The sequence below is a fragment of the Lepidochelys kempii genome, chromosome 3 (genome assembly GCF_965140265.1).
Source record: "Lepidochelys kempii isolate rLepKem1 chromosome 3, rLepKem1.hap2, whole genome shotgun sequence".
Taxonomy (NCBI): domain Eukaryota; kingdom Metazoa; phylum Chordata; order Testudines; family Cheloniidae; genus Lepidochelys; species Lepidochelys kempii.
The window spans coordinates 128,756,527-128,778,018 of NC_133258.1; the positions used below are offsets into that span (position 1 = coordinate 128,756,527).

General features: G+C 44.7%; 1 protein-coding gene across 9 annotated transcripts in view; it reads right to left on the reverse strand.

Moving 5' to 3' along the window:
• WDR27 (WD repeat domain 27) overlaps positions 1 to 21,492 on the reverse strand; it is a 189,414-nt gene that overhangs the window by 163,402 nt on the left and 4,520 nt on the right. For all 9 annotated transcript variants that reach the window (XR_012158137.1, XM_073337965.1, XM_073337962.1 and 6 more), the window contains 2 exons: positions 11,616 to 11,740; positions 4,574 to 4,687 (listed from right to left, as the gene is read on the reverse strand). Coding sequence is in view for 8 of the 9 variants with exons in the window: in XM_073337965.1 (XP_073194066.1) it covers positions 4,574 to 4,687; positions 11,616 to 11,740 (239 nt within the window). In the remaining variant the exon portion in view is untranslated. The remainder of the gene's footprint in view (positions 1 to 4,573; positions 4,688 to 11,615; positions 11,741 to 21,492) is intronic.

Here is a 21,492-nt window from a genome sequence, read left to right on the forward strand (position 1 = left end):
AAAGCCAGGCTTTAAACAAAGGGGTAGACCCTAAATTTATGTGATAGGTTCATTAACAATGACCCTATCAAAGGGAGGACTGTAGCATATAGGGCTAGCTTGCCTTTATTATATTCAGAAATGATGCAAGGAACCAACATGACTGTATCCTGAAAGACATTAGCTTCCTCAGTTAGCATAATGCTTGAGGCCTGTGACCTTTGAACAGACCAATGGTCTAACGGAAAGCCCAAGTATTGGGGAGCTGAAATTGGAGTTTTAAGTGAATTTCTGACCACAGGAACATGAGTCCAACCACAAGAGTGTCATGGCAACGAACTGATGTTCATAACAGGTACATAGGTTACGTTCACGGATAACCAACCACAGGAGGGCCATGGCAATGAATTGACATATATGATAATATGTTGAGATTACTGATATACTACCCTATAGGAGGACACTCCAACAGTGGTAAGGTGAGGAAATACAATTAAAGAAGAAGGGGAAAACCCATACTGAATATGCATCAAATATAGTGGTGTCAATATAACATATTATAAAAGTTGCATCCCAGCCCAGGAGCAGTAGGAGAAAGATGTAGCCCTTGGGGAGGTGCCAGAATGATGGCCACTGGTGATGAGGGGGAAAGATGATGGTGATGAAAATGATGATGGCTAGCATTTCAGATTGTTCTGCAAGGGATGGTGAGAGATGTACATTCTGTAGTATCTCTATCTACGTTACTGAGTTGGGGTGTTTGTTACTGTGCTAAATGCATTAATAAATAATTTGTAAATATAGAAGAGTTCCTATAGTGTGAGTGTTGCAGCTGTACACATCAGGGTTCCCAACTATAAAATAATATAAACAATATTGGGCCTGATCTTGGGACAAGAACCTGTCATCCCTAAAGTGATAACTGGGAATTCTTAAGTAATCACTATAATCAATCCATAATTAAGGCTACAATTTAGTTATGGGTATTTTTAGTAAAAGTCATGGACAGGTCACGGGATATAAACAAAAATTCACGGCCCATGATCTGTCCATGACTTGTACTATAAATACCCCTGACTAAATCTTAGCTGGGAGGGTCTGGGGGGGGCCAGCTGCTAGGGGGGGCACCAGCTGACAGGGGCCACTGAGAAGCAGCTCCTCCAGCTGTCCCCGGGACCTGGCTGCAGAGCCGCTCCAGCGACGGCCCGTGTGGCTGTCCACAGGGACGCCTGAGGACCTGTCCCCAGGGCCAGCTGCTTGGGCAGCCCTGGGGTCAGCCACACTGGCCACTGCAGAAGTCATGGAGGTCACAGAAAGTCATAGAATCCATGACTTCTGCGACCTCCGTGACAGACACGAAGCCCTATACATAATCTATAGATCAGCCTACAGCAGCACCATACCAGAGTGACTGCTTGCCTGCGTTGCCTTTTGGTACACCTGCCACACCTCCTTGGCTTTCACGCGACACTGCTGCAGGTCCCTCTTGTAGCCCTTCTCCCCCGTGATCTGAGCGATCTGCTCGTAGATGTTCACATTTCTATGGCTGGATCAGAACTGTGCCTGTACAGCCTCTTCTCCCCATGGACCCAGGAGATCCACCACTTCCTGTGCAGGCCAGGCAGGAGCATGTAGCTGGCATGCTCAGCTGGGCAGCTGCTAGGTAGCAACACTGGGTCTACACTGCCACTGTGTCGACCTAACTTAAGCACTCACCTCTCACAGAAGAGGAGTTATTAAATCGATGTAGGAGGCAAGTGATGTCAGCAAGAGGAACATTGTAGCGTACTGAATTTACTAGGTCGACATAAGGTGTCTTACATCAACCTAACTCTGTAGTGTGGAGCAGGCCTCAGTGACAGAATTTAAATTAGACAAATTTAAAAAAACTGTCTCCAGCCATTTCAGAACTGTTCAAAAACTTACAAGAATGTTTTAATAATGGAACAAAGTGTGTTTTCCTCTGTTCTCATACTTTGAAATGGACAAAGTTTTACAGGCTTTCAAAAAAATATTCTTTTCAGGTACAGAATTAGCCTGGGAAATTTCAATCCAAAACCTAAAAGCGAAAGGAAGTTATGACTAATTCTAAACAATGGCTTAGAATGGAAAAACTTGTTCAATCTTAATTGTGGCTAATGTTCCAACTACAATATTTGAGTATTATTTTTATATAAGTACAGTCTCAAAATAATTCAAGACTTGCCACTACAGCATTTGTTAGACTTAATTAGGAGGGAGAAATTATATTTAAAAAATTCATAAACTTGTATTGAAGCCTTCTTGAGTAAACAGACCTAAGTTTGTAGCATAGACATGGCCTAAATCGACTGAAGTCCCATTGACGATCATAAACCACTGTAATTACATCGATTCTCTATGTTCACATAACGCTCCTTGCGTCAGAGGAGCGCGTCTACAAGTGGTGCTCTAGTACCAACAGAGAGAGCAGTACACCATGGGTATCTATCCCATTGTGCAAATTGCCACCTTTTGCTGCTAAGAGCATAGGTGCTGACTCCATGGATGCTCCAGGGCTGGAGCAACCAAAGGAAAAAAAAAATGGTGAGTGCTTAGCACGCACTGGCAGCCCCCCATCAGAACCTCCCCCTCCACCCAGAGCCTCCTTGCCCACCAGCGGGCCCCACCAATCAGCACCTCCCCCTCCCTCCCAGCGCCTGGAGGCGGGCTCACCATCCCACGATAAGAGGTTTTTTCATTCCATGGGCTTCTGACTACGTTTCACACTGCTTTTCAACCGGCCCTTGTAAACTGTGCACCCGCCATCTCTGAAAGCACGGATACTGCACTACACTCCAGTCTTGTGATGTGTACTATGAACACAATGTGGCTGAACCTACAGTATTTCATGAGCTGCAAATCTGAAAAAGAATCTGTGGCGTCTGCCCTGCTGTGTGCCACGGAAAGAAACAATTCAAGACTGATGTTGTCATTCACTAAGCAGCTTCATAGGGCGGACCATTACTACTGGGCTCGGGAAACAGGCACTGAGTGGTGGGCTTGGATTGTGATGCAGATATGGGATGACGAGCAGTGGCCGCGGAACTTTCAGAGGGGCAAAGCCACCTTCCTGGAACTATGTACAGGGCTGACCCCTGCACTGCAGTGCGAGGACACCAAAATGAGAGCTAAGTAACAACTACGGGCAATTTTTTCCGCAGATGTGTTTTCTTGACAATATACTCCTTTCCACAAGATCTGGACTATCCCCACACATACACTTATTTTTTTCACCAAGATAAATTAAAGGACTAGATCTGAATGAAAAGCCGATTTCCATCCTGCAGGAAATTCCAATATTTTAACATTTGGTTTTGTCCAAATTTGGCATAAGAAGTCAAAACAATAATTTTCACTGAACAAAAAGTCACAAAAGAATTTTATTCAGAAATGTCAAAATGAAATGAAACATTTTGACATTCCTACATTGAAACATTTTATTTCAGTGTATTTAACTGACTTGGAACAGGATGTTTTGAGTTAGTTTGACATTAAACTGCATCTTCCTCAGATACCACAGTACCTCATAGGACTTGTCTCAGGCTCCAATTTTTCCCTATGGGTTGGGCGCCACAGCCAGTCTACATTTCCCCATCATGTAACTTGAGCAAAGGGTAGACCACAGTGCATCATGGAAGATGTAGTCTGGCCAAGGAACCTGCCCAAAGGAGAGAATGGGGGTATGAAGCATCCAAACTAAAACTCCTAAACTAAAACTCCCATGAGGCACTGCAGCAGCATAGGAAGATGCAGTTTCATTTCACAGTAGTCAACATCAAACTTTTCTGTTCAGTTAAACAAACTGAAATATTTCAATTAGGGCCAAACAGACCTGAAGCAAAATATTTCATTTAGATTTTGCTGAAGGAAAATTTTGATTTTGTGGAACCTGAATTTTTTCCTTCAAAAAATCATTTTGAGGGAAATTCCCAACCAGTTCAACTAAGGAACAGGGAATCAATGAGTATTTGTTTTATACCATCTTGATTAAATATCAATGTTGATAAAAGTAATGCACATCAGAAAACACAATTCCAACTACACATACAGAATGATGGGTCTAAATTAGCTGTTTCCATTCAAGAAGGAGATCTTGGAGTGCCTGTGGATAGTTCTCTGAAAACATCTGCTCAATTTGCCGTGACAGCCAAAAAGCTAACAGAATGTTAGAAACCACTGGAGAATACCACCATCAATACTTTGAGCATTTCAGGTCGCCCCATAACAAAAAAGTACAGAGAAGGGCAACAAAGTTCCTGGATGATAGGTCCATCCATGGAAATTAGCCAAGATGGTCAGGTACACAGTCCCATGCTCTGGGCATCCCTAGACCTCTGACTACCAGAAGCTGGGACTAGACGACAGGGGAGGGATCACTAAATATATTGCCATTTTCTATTCATTCCTTCTTAAGCATCTGGCATCAGCTACTGTTGGAAGATCATATACTGGGCTAGATGGACCACTGATCTAACCCAGTATGGCCATTCTTATGTTAAGTATTTAAAGGGAAAAATGCCCATTTTACTCCAAAGAGACTACATTTGTTAAAAGTAGAGTATGCTTTCCTTACCTTAAAGCTTCTGTCTTCAGAGACTGATATAAGCATATTTCTCTCCCAGGTGCAAAACTCAGCTGCAGTCACTGGAGCCAGATGGCCTTCCAACTCAGTTAATATAGCCTCATTCTTTGATTAGTTGAACAAGAAAGAAAAGTAGATCAAACTTCAACATAAAAAAGTTTCATTTGTTCTGACTTAAGTAATTAAAAAATACCACTACAAAAAGAATGTCAAACTGGGGCACATTATACTATTTCACGTACTCCTGTTTTCTTACTCCCAAATGTATTGTATCACTGGCAAAAATCACTATGTCTATTGTATTCCCTTCTCCAAACATAACAACATATAAAAATACTTTCAGGTTCATCTATAAATTTCTATGTTATTACCCTCAATGGACTTACACACCTAAACACCTTATTATTTGTGCTAATGTTTTCCCCAGTAATGAGAATAAATCAACATGCCTGTATTTTTTTTTTTTTAATTTTTCCTTCCTCCCGTTCCCCCTCCCAACTTCTTAAAGGCTGATACCATGCTATATTTTTCTTGGCACCAATTCTTCTCTCAAAATCATGTAATAATTGTTTACAATTTATTTCCCATGTGAGTCTAGGTCACAACACAAAGTTATAGAGGCACTGCAACTCCATTACGTTTTACTGAGTTCTATTTTACACTTAAATTGGGGATTCAACCTCTGTTTCGTACGAAAAATTCAGTGTATCCGCTCCAAATTTACCACACTTACTCTGAGTACAATGTTTTTTTCTGAGAATTTACAAATAAATCTATTAGTTGGAATTAAAACTATTTAAAAATGGGTCCTTTAAGAAATGTAGCATCTGAGCCCATCTTTTCTTTATCAAAAAATATTTTAACAATAAAACAAAACACTCAAACTTTCCAAATCGTTAAAATTAATTGAAATCCTGTGCATATTTGAAGTCAGGTTGTAATTAAACAAAATTATTAATGATTGTTGTACCTAATTGCTGTGATTAAATAAGCTACACAGACTCAGGTCAATAGCTCAAGTAACTCTTAAAAGAGGCCACTTTTTGTGACATAAAAAGTACCTCGACCAATCACCACCTCCTGTACACCTAATTTGCATGTAACAATTATATTGGTTGTAGTATGAAGAAGACTGGACATGTGTCAACAGTTCTTACTGCTAGGTAACATGGAATCTGTAAAGAGCAGTAATAGTTGGGCAGCATGCTAGCTTGGTCATAAGTGTTTGAAAGGTTCCAATGGCACCATTGCCTCAACTCCACTGTACATTAAGGCAACACATCTGAGAGAACTGCAACAAGGCACCAGTCTCACTAACACAGCAAGCCATTAAGACTTTAAATTGACTTTAAACAAGCCATTAAAACTGCAAATTAAGGGACAGATTTACTAGTATGCTTTGGCTGCTTTGTGCTTCTCTGGTGACTAGCTGATCCACTCTAGGTACTTTGGGGTAATGGCATATCTGCCCTTAAAAATTCAAATTAAAAACATTATTTAAGACCGATGCTATATATCCTCAGATCCTTAGAGATACTGCATGAGAGCATTCATCCTTGGGTTTTTTGTTTAGTGTTTGTGTATGAATCTTTTAGTAATTAAAAAAATAAGGAAATTCGCACATAAAAAGCTGCATATTAAAAAGAAGCTATGGTTGAGAATAAATATCCATAACTGTGGAGTCAAAAACATGATAGGAATGTTGTAATTATCTCAGAACCAAGTATTACAAGCCAAGTTAACCTGTGCTCAACTGTCAGAACTTATTGGACTATAGTGAAGGTAAATATGTACGTTAATTTCCATTACAGTGACAGCACTTCCAACTTAGCAGGACACAGCTACTGACTTTTCATTAATTTACTCATACTAGAAGAGGTAGCGGTACAACAAAGAAGTAGAATTGTTATCTGCTTTTATTCCCCTGTAGAATCAGGCTGGGAGAGGAAGGGGACATGCAAAGCAGGTTGTTGATGTACACAGCAATGTCCCTTGCATCCTCCTGAGAGAGCCTGGATGAAACTTTCATAGAAGTACCCTGCAATCCTCTCCTGAAGGCTTCTAGGGATGGCAGCCTTATTTCTTCTTCCACAGTATGAAACTTTCTCATGCCAGCCTGTGATTACTGCAGTGGTGCCTGCCTAAGTTAACAGGCTAGCGGCAAATAGGCCAGGTGCCTTTAGCACTGGCAAAGTGGAAATTTCTGTAATAATTTTATGAACCCTACATGCACGCCTCAGTTTCCCATATGTGCTTAATTGTTACTCAGGGGTGGAAAAGGACTGTTTGCTCTCAGGGCAGGCTAAGACACAATGGTATGATTGTTGCCTTGCTGTCTGAGGCTGAATGAGTCATTGGGGGAAAAAGAAAAAAAAAAGCCTGGCTGAGGCCAATCCCCTATCAATGGAGAATTCAAGAAGACAATGGACATCTAGCAACCCAAAAGGAGATGGATTTCCACATCTCTCAGCAGCGAAATTGAGCAACAGCCCCCAGCTTGAAAACAAAGGACTGGGGAGGTGGGAGGATAAGGGTTGGCTGCTGGAAGGAGGGGGGCTCTCACCTGGATCTGACCAAAGAGGTCGGACTGAGAAACAGACAGAGTTTGAACAACTGGGTTCACTATAGCATGGCTGGTCTCAGGGATAACCAGAATGGACTTGGGCTATGCTTTAATCTTCAGTTCTCTATGCTAACCTGGAGGACTTCCTATGCTGTGTTCCAGTTAACTAATAAACCCTACTGTTTTGGTAACACTGAGTGTCACTACAAATGCTTCAGGGGGTGCATTAATCCCTAAAGAGTGTGCAAGTCTCCAACAGGAGCCTATCACATCTGGATTTGCTAAACAGAGCTCATGGTGTGAAGCAGGAGTGCTGGAGTCCTAAAGGTGAGGCTGTGTGGTCTACCCTGGAGGAAGAATGAGACCCCTTGCGGGTCTGGCACACAGAAAGAGTTCCTCCTAGAGACTGTTTCAAAGCTGGGGAGGTAGCACCAATCCTGCGGATCCATGTTAGGGACACCAGCAGCAGCTGTCCTCTTTGTCCCCTTGTTATTCTCAGAAGTGAGATATTGACTAAAATCACCACTACATGTGGAAAACGGTGCCAGTATTCAGTGTCATTGCCCTATGCAAATAGTTTCAGATAACTAAGCAAATCCCTACTCACTTCCCCTTGCCCCTGGTGGGTCATACTAACCATGGCTGGTACTGTGAGTGGTGTCATGCACAAACGCTCTGAAGCACAAGTGTCAATAAACATGTCTTCTTTAAAATTTTAGGGGGGCAAGGGAAGGGTGTTCTGAATCTTAATTTTTGCTTTCTTTGTGACTATACTGACAAAGATACTTCAGCAGTTGTCATTGCACCCTTGAAGAGATCCCTTTCTGCACCTGCAGCATGTCTTAGCCAGATAAGGAGGAGAAAGAAGAGGACTCAGGATGACATGTTCAGAGAGATCCTGCAAGCCACTGCTGCACCAGACCACAAATAGAAGGCCTGCAGGTTGAATATTGCAGACTGTATGGAGAAGGAAATAAACAAGAGAAAGGCCTAGAAGTCCCTGCAGGAAAAAGGAGGAGACGTACCAGGACATAATGGGGCTTCACCGGCAGCAAACACTGATGCTGCAGACTCTTGTGGACCTACAGGTTCAACAACCACAGGCTTGCATATCTTTGCAGTCCATGCAGAACTCCATTACAGCACCCTCAAGATTCCACATGGCATTTGGGGCTGCATCCCTACCCCTACCACTCTGGGGGACAGTAAGGACAACCACAGTTTCGCATACACTGACCTGTGTGAGCCACAATTGCTGTATGTGTAGCCAAAATGGACATGAATGTTATTTCCCCTTAATAAATTAATGGGCCAGAACTTAAGTTTTTAAATGTATTTGCTTTAAAATTGCACAAATTTTTTTTTTTTGGCAGTTGTTTTGTTACTCAATTAAATTCTGTTTGGAAAATAATTTAATCTTCATTAGATCACAACATACGCTGCAAAGTGCCAAGAGGTAGTGAAAGCACCCACTTAGTTGTTATTGTACAACGTGACAATTCACAGGAACAGGGACAAACACCGTAACAATCAAATCATAGATGTACAGCAAGCACCACAAAATCAATAGGTGCATTGACAGTGTTATAGTCATAGATGTGCACCAAGCACCACACAATTCCTAACAGACTCCAACACTGCAGGGCCAGGTAGAACACAGTGCGCCACAACACACTACTGTGGCTCTCTGCTAAAGTGCTCTTTAAAGGACTCTGAATTGTATGGCTCCGTGCTGAGCTTTTCTAATAGCCCTTGTGCCTGGTTGTTCAAGCTGCTCCGCCTTCGCACAACTTACTGAGGCTCCTTCCTCTGCATTCACCCCAGTGGCAATTTTTTCCCCCTTTGCCACACAGATATTATGCAGGACACAACAGGCAGCTACAACCACTGGGATTATTTTTCTCACTGACATCCAGTCTTGTGAGGAAACAATGTCATTGTCTTTTCAATCTACCAAAAGCACATTCAATTCGACATTGGTGAGGCCTCATCTGGAGTACTGTGTCCAGTTTTGGGCCCCACACTTCAAGAAGGATGTGGATAAATTGGAGAGAGTCCAGCGAAGGGCAACAAAAATGATTAGGGGTCTGGAACACATGAGTTATGAGGAGAGGCTGAGGGAGCTGGGATTGTTTAGCCTGCAGAAGAGAAGAATGAGGGGGGATTTGATAGCTGCTTTCAACTACCTGAAAGGGGGTTCCAAAGAGGATGGCTCTAGACTGTTCTCAATGGTAGCAGATGACAGAACGAGGAGTAATGGTCTCAAGTTGCAGTGGGGGAGGTTTAGGTTGGATATTAGGAAAAACTTTTTCACTAAGAGGGTGTTGAAACACTGGAATGCGTTACCTAGGGAGGTGGTAGAATCTCCTTCCTTAGAGGTTTTTAAGGTCAGGCTTGACAAAGCCCTGGCTGGGATGATTTAACTGGGAATTGGTCCTGCTTTGAGCAGGGGGTTGGACTAGATGACCTTCTGGGGTCCCTTCCAACCCTGATATTCTATGATTCTATGAATTATCATTCTACACCTGCTGGGCTGGTAGTTGAATCTTTCCTTGGTGCTATTGAGGTGGCCAGTGTACAGATTCAAGAGCCACAGGAACAAGGGTTAGGCTGGGCCCCCAGGATCACTATTGGCATTTCAACATCACCAATGTTAATCCACCAGTCGGGGAAGAAAGTCCCAGCTTGTAACTTTAACAGTCCTGTGTTCTTAAAAAGACAAGCATCATATACCTTCCCTGACCAGCCAATGTTGATGTTGGTGAAGCATCCTCAGTGATCCACCAACACTTGCATAACCATAGAAAAGTAGCTCTTTCTGTTGATGCACTCTGGGGCAAGGTGGCCTGGTGCTAAAATAGGGATGTGTGTGCCATCTATCACTCCATTACATTTCAGGAACTCCACTGCTGAAAATCCATCCATTACATCCTGCAAATTGCCAAGAGCCGGAGGGGATTAATGGCCCCGCATACTTGCATGTCAACCATAGGTGCCGACCCCCCACCCCTGGCCCTGCCCCTACACCACCCTTGCACCACCCCAATTCCACCCCCTTCCCCCAAGTTACCGCCCCTGCCCCGCCTCTTTACTGCTTCCTTCCCTGAGTGCGCCGAATCCCCACTTCTCCCCCTCCCTCCCGGAAAGTCCTAAGCGCCACCAAGCAGCTGTTAGGCGGCGGGCAGGAAGTGCTGGGAGGGGGAGGAGCAGGGACACGGTGAGCTCGGTGGGGGGGGGAGCTTGGCTGCTGGTGGGTGCAGAGCACCCGCTAATTTTTCCACAGAGTCGGTGCCTATGGTGTCAACGGCCTGCACAATGGATTTTCCAACTCCAAAATGATTTCCCACTGACTGGTAGCAATCAAGCATTGCAAGTTTCCACAGTAAGATTGCCACTCATATCTTCACTGTCAGTGCTGCTCTTATTCTGATGTCCACGCACTGGAGAGCTGGAGTGAGTGCAACACAGATCCAGGAATGTGGCCTTGCTCATCCAAAAAGTTCTGCAGTCACTACTCATCATCCCAAGCCTGCATTACAATGTGATCCAACCCATCAGTGCTCGTTTCTCGGGCCGAGAAGCAGCACTTCACTGTCCGCAGCTGCTCCATGAATGAATGCCACCCAACAACCTTGAATTTTCGCCATGTCCCACAGCAGTGTGTCCTCCATGAAATTGTCCTGTCCCCCGATTTGGTTCTTCTTGCAGCTCTGCAAATACTGGAGGATTCTGTCCTGTGCTTGCTATGCTCATGACAGTAGTAAAGAGCTGTGGACATTCCATTTTTCTGTGACAGATGGACGACAGCAAGGAGGGCCGTGCAGGTTTATGGGATTTTTTAATAAGGCACAAAAATTATGGGATATGAATGACATTATGGGATGGAGAAAGTTGCATGCTGGAAAGTTGACCCTTTGCTCCCAGTCACCATACACGACTTGTTTCTGCTTCACCACACATTGCCAAAACTTCCCCAAAGACATTGCACGGGATAGTGACGAGTTGCACACTGGGATACCTACCCATGGTGCACAACACTGTGCATTGAGAAAAGCACTCCTGGTGAGCACATGCAGCATTAACGCAAGGAGCCTAATATGCAGGCACACAAGTAATGTACTAACTGCGATGGCTTTATGATGATTTCTTTTAAAAGTAACCTTAATTCTGAATTTCCTCAGTTTATAACGCTTAATTTGGGAATAGTTACAACATCCCTGTAATGTTTTCTACCCTTAAGTTACTGATACATACTCTGAACCGTAACTTCATCTTAATATTGTCTGGGATATATATTAATATCACGCATTAGGCCATGCCAATTTTCATCTACAAGCAGATGAACATTTTTGCTCAATAAATATCAGGTTTTCTGAAAAACATGTTGCTTTTAATTAGTATGGTTTAATTTGAAAGTGAACATGTTTCTAGAATCTTTAACATCTATTTTCAAGAGAAAAGACAACTCACCTTTGCATTTAACATATATATCCGATTTCCAGCACATACTGCCACAGCCTGGTCATCTGGACTAAATCGTACATAAAGCACCATTCCCAAAAGAGTTCCTATAACAATTCCTCGAGGCATTAACCCTATAATAATTTTAAAAAGATTAGTATTGTGTCATAAAAACAAAAATTCAAACACTTCAATATAGTTTTAAATTTAAAGCATAACTATAAATTTAGTAACTGAATGGCTACTACAGGTCAATAGCCACTCAAAAGTTAAGGATGTGTTGAGCTTTTCATTTAAAACAGGACTTTATTCCCTTTATTTCACTCTTTAATTACTACCTTTCACCTCCAAATTTATAATTAACATTCAGGAGACAACTTCTAGGGAACCATCTGAATGAACTGTTTGCTCAATTTTATACTAAAAACATTTAAATCATCCAGTTTTCAAATGTAGCCCAAAATAGCTTGCCATTTTTTGTCTTTTTATAACAGAATATTGGGGGGGCCAGGGGAGAAGACATCTTACAAGTTAACTTGTGTATCAAAAGCAGGAAGGTCTCATGACCAGCTTGCCTAGTGGTCTGGTCATTGCTTTACAGTTTCTGCTGCTCTAGTTGTCTGAGAGGGCACCAGCTGTGGCCTCAATCACCCCCTTGTGCTGCGATTGCTCCCCTAGAGCTTGGTTACTACAAGGGAGCCAGGGGGAAGTGGGGCCCAAGGTAGGGGGACCCGGGCCCACCCACTCCACCAGATCCGAGGGCCCTAGCATATATCAAAGTGCCCAGCTCCAGTTACTAAGCTACCCCAAAATATGTTTCCACTTGGGTCACTTCATACCAGTCTGAATCTCCTCAGCTTGGGGCGTGATTACTGGTTTAGCAGACTCTCCTCAGTCTGTCTGTGTTCGGTCAATTTTGCTTAAGGCTTTCAAATCCCCAAGGAGAGGAGGGGGCACCAAAGTCCCTCCTGTTAGCACAGCCTTCATAAAGCTGTTGCCACTCTCCACACAGCTCTCAGCATCAGCCACGCTTCCTGATTCCATATGCAGCTCACTCCCCACTTTTTCCTGTGCTACCAGTGCTCCTTTGAACTCTTCCTCCACTGGCAATATGCCTTGCACCTGTTGAAGGGCAAAGCCACCCTTGTCCCATATTGGTCTACTCCCCACCCTGCTTCCATGTGAAGCTTGTAGACTGCATCACACACCCTTCCCCATAATTTTTCAGTCACCGGGCTTGCTTGTATTGACAGTTCCCTCAGTCTCAGGAAAAGAAGGCTGCATTTTTATGACCTTTACTGGGTCAATGCAGTACTTCAAAGCGGTATGGTTGGCAGGACAAATACCACTACATGACTCAGTGATTGTGATCCTTTATAGAATGTAGCCATCGTAGGGGTGCATGATCTGTCACTAGCTGGAATGGTTGGCCCCACAGGAAGCAAAGCCAGGCCTCAACAGCCAACTTTACCATTACAGCACCTTCTCTATCACTGACTAGGGGACTTCTCAAGGAAACAGCTTCCTGCTATGATATACGATAGGATGCAAGAAGTAGGGGGAGAGGAGCAACAATCCATCTCCAAGATCAACATCCAATGCGTCTGTTTGTAAAATAAAAGGTTTTAAAATGTCAAGGTGTAATAAAACAGGTTCCTGTTTTATAAAAGGTGTAATAAAACAGACTTTTTTTAGTGCCTGGAAGGCCTTGTCACAGGCCACAGTCTACTGGATCTTTCTGGGTGTGGCATCTTTTACTAGCCTGTTAGGGGTGCAGCTATTGTGGCAAAGTTGGGTAGGAACAACCGACAGCAGCATTTCTCAAACTGGGGTCCGCAGACCCCTGGGGTTCCGCAAGCGTACTCCAGGAGGTCCAAGGGCCCCGCTGATAACTCCTTCCCCTCCCTCCCAATACCTCCTGCATGCCAGGGAACAGCTGATCAGCAGCGTGCAAGAGGCACTAGTAGAGTTGCCTGCCCGGGGCTAAGGCAGGCTCCCTACCTGCCTTGGTTCCATGTGGCTCCCAGAAGCGGACGCCAGGTCTCTGTGGCTGCCCATGGGGGCTCCGCAAGCTGCCCCACCCCAAGTGCCAGCTCAGGAACTACGACCAATGGGAGCTGTGGGGACAGAGCCTGCTGGCGTGGGGGCAGCGCACAGAGCCTCACGGGCCGCCCATGCACCTAGGGGCCACAGGGACCTGGCAGCCACTTCCTGGGAGCCGCAGTAAGCACTGCCAGGACCCCACACCCTGAACACCTTCCACACCCCAACCCCTTGCCCAGTACAGAGTCCCCTCCCCCACCCAAACTCCCTCCCAGAGCCCACATCCCCACACACACCCCAACCCTCTGCCCCACCCTTGAGCCCGCTGCTGCATCCCAAACCCCTCATCCCCTGCCATACCCCAGAGCCCTCACCCCTACACTCCAACCTCCTGCCCCCGCCTTGAGCCCCCTCCTACACCCCAAACCCCTCATACTCAGCCCCAACCCAGAGCCCTCATCCCCCTCCAGCACCCCAATCTCATGCCCCTGCCTAGTGAGAGCGAGTGAGGGTGGGGGAGAGCGAGCGACAGCAGGAGGGGGGATGGAATGAGCAGGGGCAGGGCCTCAGAGAAGGGACAGGGCAGGGGGGCCCTGAAAATTTTTAAATCAAAATGGGGGTCCTTGGGTTGCTAAGGTTTGTGAACCACTGCATATAGTATCCCACTAGCCCCAGGAAGCTGTGCACTTGTCTCTTCATAGAGGGGATCTGGCCTTGTGACAAGGCCTTTATCTTCCTTACTAATGGGCATAGCTGTCCCCTGCCCACAGCGTACCCCAGATAGTTCACTTCCCGGTTGGCTAATCAACCTTTAGCCAGGTTAGCTGTCAGCCTGGCCTCTTGGACTGTCCGTGGGACCACTGGGAGGTGATGTATATGGTTGTCCCAGGTTCTGCTCTAGATGACAATATTGTTGATATAAGCAGCCATATATTGACTATGGGGACACAATACCTTATCCATTAACCTCTGGAACACAACCATTGCCCCATGCAGATCTAAGAGCATAGTTCTAAACTGGAATAAGCCCAGGAGCATTAAAAAAAGACAGTTTTTTCACTGGAATCAGGGATATGGGCATCTGCCAGTACCCCTTAGATAGGTTAAGGGTGAATATATAGCTGGCAGCCTCTCCAGCAATTCGTCGACACGCAGTATGGGACAGACATCAAATTTGGATCTTGCATTCACTTTTGAAAATCTATGCAGCATCATGTTGAGCTGTCCTGTCTGGGTACAAACATTATTGGACTTCACCACTCACTGTGAGACTCCTGGATGACCCTCATGGCCAACATTTTCTGTAGCTCTTGTCTCACAATTGCCCACATTTTTTCTGGGTAATGGTTGCACGCTTTCTGGCCAGGTTCAGTCTCTATATAATGGAGCACCAGACGCATCTGGCCTGGTGGTGCCAAAAACACAGAGGGGAATGTGCTGATGAGTGTGTATCTGCTGTTCCTGTGGGGTCATAAGCCTTACCCGGTTGATACAGTCCCCAACTGGAGAACCACTGTGGCACAGCTCAGGCTCAGTGGGCAATGGAGTGATGAAGAGCCGCTCCTGTTCTTTCCATACCTTTGGTAAATTGATGTGATTTATTTGTGAGACTTACCTTTTCCCAGGCTGGTGAACTTCATAATCTACAGCTCCAAACCGTCTTATTATTTGAAAGAGACCCTGACACCAAGCCAACAGTTTAGACTCAGAGTTGGGTAACAGAAGCAGCACCTGGGCGCATTTGGAATTCTCGGATATGGGCACCTTTGTTATAGTTCTTCTCTTGGTCATGTTGAGTCTTCAACAAGTTCTCCTTTGCAAACTCACACAGGGATTTTAACTTCTCTCTTAATCACAGTATATACTGTCCTGAGTTGGTGGACCGATTCATGTCCCTTCCATGTTTCATTAATCAGATTTAACATTCCCCAGGGCTGTCTCCCATAATGCAACTCAAATGGAGAAAATCCCATAGAAGTATAGGGAACTTCCCACATGGAGAACGGAAGGGAGGGTAGGAGCTGATTCCACTAATGAGGATCGGAGGCCACAAACTTCTTAAGTATCTCTGTCATGGTGTTATTGAAACACTCCGCCAGTTTGTCAGTGATAAACAAATGTTCTTAGGGCTTTCACCTTCAGCAAGTTACATAGGTCTTCCATTACCTGTGACACAAAAATGGTTCCCTGGCCAGCAATTATTTCTTTAAGAATCCCTACCTAGGCAAAACATTTATCAACTTGGTGATGATGACTGCCACCTTTGTGGAGCAGAGGGGCATCACCTCAGGGTAGCATGAAGCTTAGTCCATGCTCACTAAGATGTATTGGTGCCTTGCACGCTTTTTCCAGTGACCCTATTAAACCCATCCTTACTCTTTTGAATAGGGTCCCTACAATGTGTGTGGGGGGTGGGGGGCACATACTAGAGTGGCCTTAGGGACCTTCCTGGGATTCACCCACTGACATTTGGGGCATGAAGCACAATACTCCCACACTTCCTGGTGGACTTGAGGCCAACAAAAGCTCAGGGTCACCATTTCCAGTGTTTTTTCCTACCCAAGATGTCCTTCGCAGTATATCATGAGGGCCAGATTTAACACTTCCTGTTGAAACTTTTTGGGAACAAAGAGTTACAGCTAGTCTTCTCTGGTCTGTGGGTCTTTTGCCAACCAGTTTTTTTTCCCCTTTGTAATTCAAACTGTGGCTATTGTTTTCATAATTGTGGCTCGTGTACTTTATTGTTGACATGGACAATCTGTAGGTCTAGACAAATGTTAAATGATTCTGCTGCTTGACAATGAAGTCAGCTCAGCTCAAAAGCAGCTCTACATCAGGGGATGGAGTGTGCTAGTCCTTAGCTTGAGCTACTGCAGGGCATGGGCCATGAGTAGGATCACTGACTGGGGACATGGAAGGCCCTTCCCTATGGTCATTGTTTTTGGGGTTGGGACCATTACCTGAGTGCATTGATGTTCCTTCCCCTGAGTTGTCATCTCCACCTAATCCAACCAACCCCTGGAGGTCTCCTCTGATTGCATCTTCTGTCTCTCCCACTGTCCCCTCCAGGGACCACCCCCCCTTCGTAATTCCATCAGTACCTGTAATAACTTCTTGTATCACCCAATTATATTAGGGTAGGCTAAGTTCAGGGCCACCCCTACATGCGTGATGTCCGTGCAGTTCTGTATTGTTAGCTGGACTTGCCTCATGGCGTACAGACATACACCTCATGGATGCACTGAAAAAATAGGGTGCCTGAAGTTTCTCCCTCATGTCTATTAAGCTGTGGGCCCAGACTCCGTTAACTTGTACTGACACCACCAGTTTCTCTATCTTGCAAGCTCTAAAGTCAGCTAGAAGTGGCCCAGTTAACTGCACATGAAGTAGTCACCTGACTGGGGAGGTGCTTTGACTGTCTGGGCTCCCACACTTCATGGGGATCCTGTGGTGGGCCTTAAGTTGTGCCAGAATGGCCTTTTTGTCCCATCTCTCTGTAGGGATAAACCACCACAGTTGATCTACTCGGGTAGTCCCATCCCCACCACCACCCCTCTTGGGCTACCTTAGCAGTTATCCCCCTATTTGTGTGATGAATAAATAAAGAATGCATGAATGTGATTGCGTCTGCCAGCAGTGATCGAAGGGAGGGTGCTTAATTTACAGGAAAGTAGAGTAAATCCGGGGGGAGAAGGGGGTTATCAAAGAGAAACCAACAGAACTTTCACACCGTAGCCTGGCCAGTCATGAAACTGGTTTTCAAAGCTTCTCTGATTCACACCGTGCCCTCCTGTACTCTTCTAACCGCCCTGGTATCTGGCTGCGCATAATCAGCAGCCAGGTGATTTGCCTCAATCTCCCCCTTACACTCACAGATATTGTGGAGCGCACAGCAAGCAGTAATAACAATAGGAATATTAGTTTCGCTGAGGTCTAAATGACTCAGTAAACTGTGCCAGGGTGCTTTTAAAGACCCATATGCACATTCTATCACTATTCTACACTTGCTCAGCCTGTAGCTGAACAGCTCCTGACTACTGTCCAGGGTGCCTGTGTATGGCTTCATGAGCCATGGCATTAAGGGGTAGGCTGGGTCCCCAAGGATAACTATAGGCATTTCAACATCCCCAAGGGTTATTTTCTGGTCTGGAAAGTAAGTCCCTTGCTGCAGCTGTTGAAACAGACCAGAGTTCCTGAAGACGGGAGCGTCATGAACCTTTCCCAGCCATCCCACGTTGATGTTGGTGAAATGTCCCTTGTGATCCACCAGTGCTTGCAGCACCACTGAAAAGTACCCCTTTCGGTTTATGTACTCACTGCCTTGGTGCTCTGATGCCAAGATAGGGATATGAGTTCCATCTATTGCCCCGCCAGAGTTAGGGAATCCCATTGCAGCAAAGCCATCCACTGTGACCTGCACATTTCCCAGAGTCACTACCCTTGATATCAGCAGATCTTTGATTGTGTTGGCTACTTGCATCACAGCAGCCCCCACAGTAGATCTGCCCACTCCAAATTGATTCCCGACTGACCGGTAGCTGTCTGGCGTTGCAAGCTTCCACAGGGCTATCACCACTCGCTTCTCAACTGTGAGGGCTGCTCTCAATTTGGTATTCTTGCACTTCAGGGCAGCGGAAAGCAAGTCACAAAGTTCCATGAAAGTGCCCTTACACTTGCGGAAGTTTCACAGCCACTGGGAATTGTCCCAGACCTGCGACACTATGCAGTCCCACCAGTCTGTGCTCGTTTCCCGGGCCCAGAATCGGCGTTCCATGCCATGAACCTGCCCAGCTGACACCATGATGTGCACATTGCAGGGGCCCGTACTTTGTGAGAAGTCTATGTCCATGTCCTCATCACTCTTGTCACCATGCTGCAGTCACCTCCTCCTCACCTGGTTTCGCTTTTCTTGCAGGTTATGGTTCTGCATATCCTGCTGGATAACACGCACGGTGTTTATAGTGCTCATAATTGCTGCGGTGATCTGAGAGGGCTCCATGTTCCCAGTGCTACGGCGTCGGTGCTGAAAAAAGGCACGAAACGATTGTCTGCCATTGCTCTGGCGCAGGGAGGGGCGACTGACAACATGGCTTACAGGGAATTAAAATCAACAAAGGTGGTGGCTTTGCATCAAGGAGAAACAGAATGGCCCCCTCAAGGATCAAACTCAAAACCCTGGGTTTAGCACGCCGTTGATTTCACGGAGGGAGTGGGGGAGAAAATGAATACAAAACATATCTGGTCTATTTCTTGTTTTGATCCACTTCATCTATCTTTATACATCTTGCTGGCAGCAGACAGTGCAGTATGACTGCCAGCCATCGTCGTCTCCTGGCTGCTCGGCAGAAGATGGTGCAGTATGACTGCCGGCAGGACTCAATCTCCATGAGACAAAACTTAAAAGGGAAATAACCTGGCTGAGTCACTCCTGTGTCTGCCCAGGCGCCCCGACCAACCTCACCAAGGTCGACTAAAAGAGCACCCTGGAGTACAGCGACAATGGCTACCAGTCATACTGCACTGTCTGCTGCCAAAAGGCAATGAACTGCTGCTGTGTAGCAATGCAGTACCATGTCTGCCAGCACCCAGGAGACATATGGTGAGCTGAGTGGGCTCTATGCTTGCTGTGGTATGGCATCTGCACCCAGGAAAAAAGGTGCAAAACAACTGTCTGCAGTTACTTTCACAGAGGGAGGGCTTGACGATATGTACCCAGAACCACCCGTGACAAGTTTTTGTCCCATCAGGCATTGGGATTTCTACCCAGAATTCAAATGGGCGGCGGAGACTACGGAAACTGTGGGATAGCTACCCACAGTGCAACACTCTGGAAGTCGACAGTTGTCTCAGTACTGTGGACACACTCTGCCGTCTAAGTCCACTTAGAGCATTCATGTGGGGACACACACAATCGACTGTATAAAAACGCTTTCTACAAAACCGACTTCTATAAATTTGACCTAATTTCATAGTGTAGACATATCCTAAGTTACCACCATCTTTTTTAATTGCAGGCACCAAAACTGGATACAGTCTTCCAGCAACAGTTGCACCATTGCCAAACAGAGATAAAATAACCTCTTCTACTCTTACTCAAGATTCCTGTTTATGCATCCCAGCATTGTATTAGCTCTTTCGGCAATAGCATCTTACCGGGACTCATGTTCAGCTGATTATCCACCATGCCCCCCAAATATTTTTCACAGTCACTGCTCCCTAGGACAGAATGCTCCATCCTGACAGCATGGCCTACATTCCTGTTTTTTAGATGTATACATTTAGCCATATTCAAAACACAGATTGTTTGCTTGAGCCCAGTTGATTGAACAATCCAAAATCGCTCTGAATCAGTGACCTGTTTTCTTCATTATTTTCCACTCCAAGTTTTGTATCATCTGCAGACTTTTTTCAGTTGTGATTGTGTGTTTTCTTCCACATCATTGATAAAAATGTTAACTAGTACAGAACTGATCCCTGTGGGACTCCACTGGAAAGACTCGCTATGACAATTCTCCATTTACAATTACACTGGGAGACCTATCAGTTAGCCAGGTTTTAATGACAGATTTCAGAGTAGCAGGCATGTTAGTCTGTATTCGCAAAAAGAAAATGTGTGCCATGTTTGCTTTATATTATTTTAGCTTTTAATCAAAACGTTGAGCGGTACTAAATCATACACTTTACAGAAACCTAAGTACGTTACATCAACCCTATTATTTTTTAACAACCAGACCTGTAGTCTCTCAAAAAGGATATCAGGTTAGTTTGACAGGAGCGATTTTCCATAAACATGTATTGATTTGCATTAAATTATATTACCCTCCTTTCATTCTTTATTAATCGAGTCTTGTATCAGTTGCTCTACTATTTTGTCTGGGGTCAATATCAGGCTAACAGGCCGAGAATTACCATTTTCTTTTAGTCTTCTGGAACTTCCCCAGTGTTCCAAGACTTAATAGAAATCAATGTTAATGGTCCAAGCTCTTTTAAAACTCTTGGATGCAAGTTATCTGGACCTTCTGCTTTAAAAAAAAAAAAAGTCTAAACTTTAATAGCTGCTGTTTAACATCCTCTACAGATACGAGTGGAATGAAAAGAGTTTTCACATCGCCACATAATAAGACTATGACATCTACTTTTTTCTCCCCAAATACAGAATAATAAATATTAACACTTCTGCCTTTTCTGCATTATTGATAATTCTGCCATTTCTATCTAGTAATGGAGCAATACCATTGTCAGGATTATGTTTCCCAAATATATTTAAAATGCCTTTTATTGTCCTTAACTCTGCTGGCTATAGAGGTCTTTGTGTCCCTTTGCTTCCCTTAGCAATTTGCTACAATTCCTAACTTCAGATTTATATACTGTGCTATCAATTTCCCTTTTCTTTCAGTTATTACATTTTATTTTGTATAGTTGCATTCACTTATCAATCTGGTACAGAGGGTATTTTTAACCATTATGGCCTTCTTCCTTGATTGTAGCTTTTGGGGCATCCAGTAAGGGGTTCTTAAATGACTCCCAATTCTCATATTCTCTCTCTCCCACACACACATACCCTCTACCTTGTCTGGACTTTATTTTTCTTGAACACTGTATATGTGATCACTTGTAGCTAAGCTACCATTTTTAGTTCTATGATCAGTTCCTCTTTATCTGTTAAGAGGAGGTCTAAAAGAATTCCCCTATGTTGGTTGCAACACTGAGTTAGAAAAATTGTTATCTATAAGGTTTAGAAAATCCAAGGATGTTTAGTAGTAGCAGCATGAGACCTCCAGCATACATCACTCAAATGGACATCCTCCCCAGGATCACATAGCTTTTTTTCCCCCCCTACACA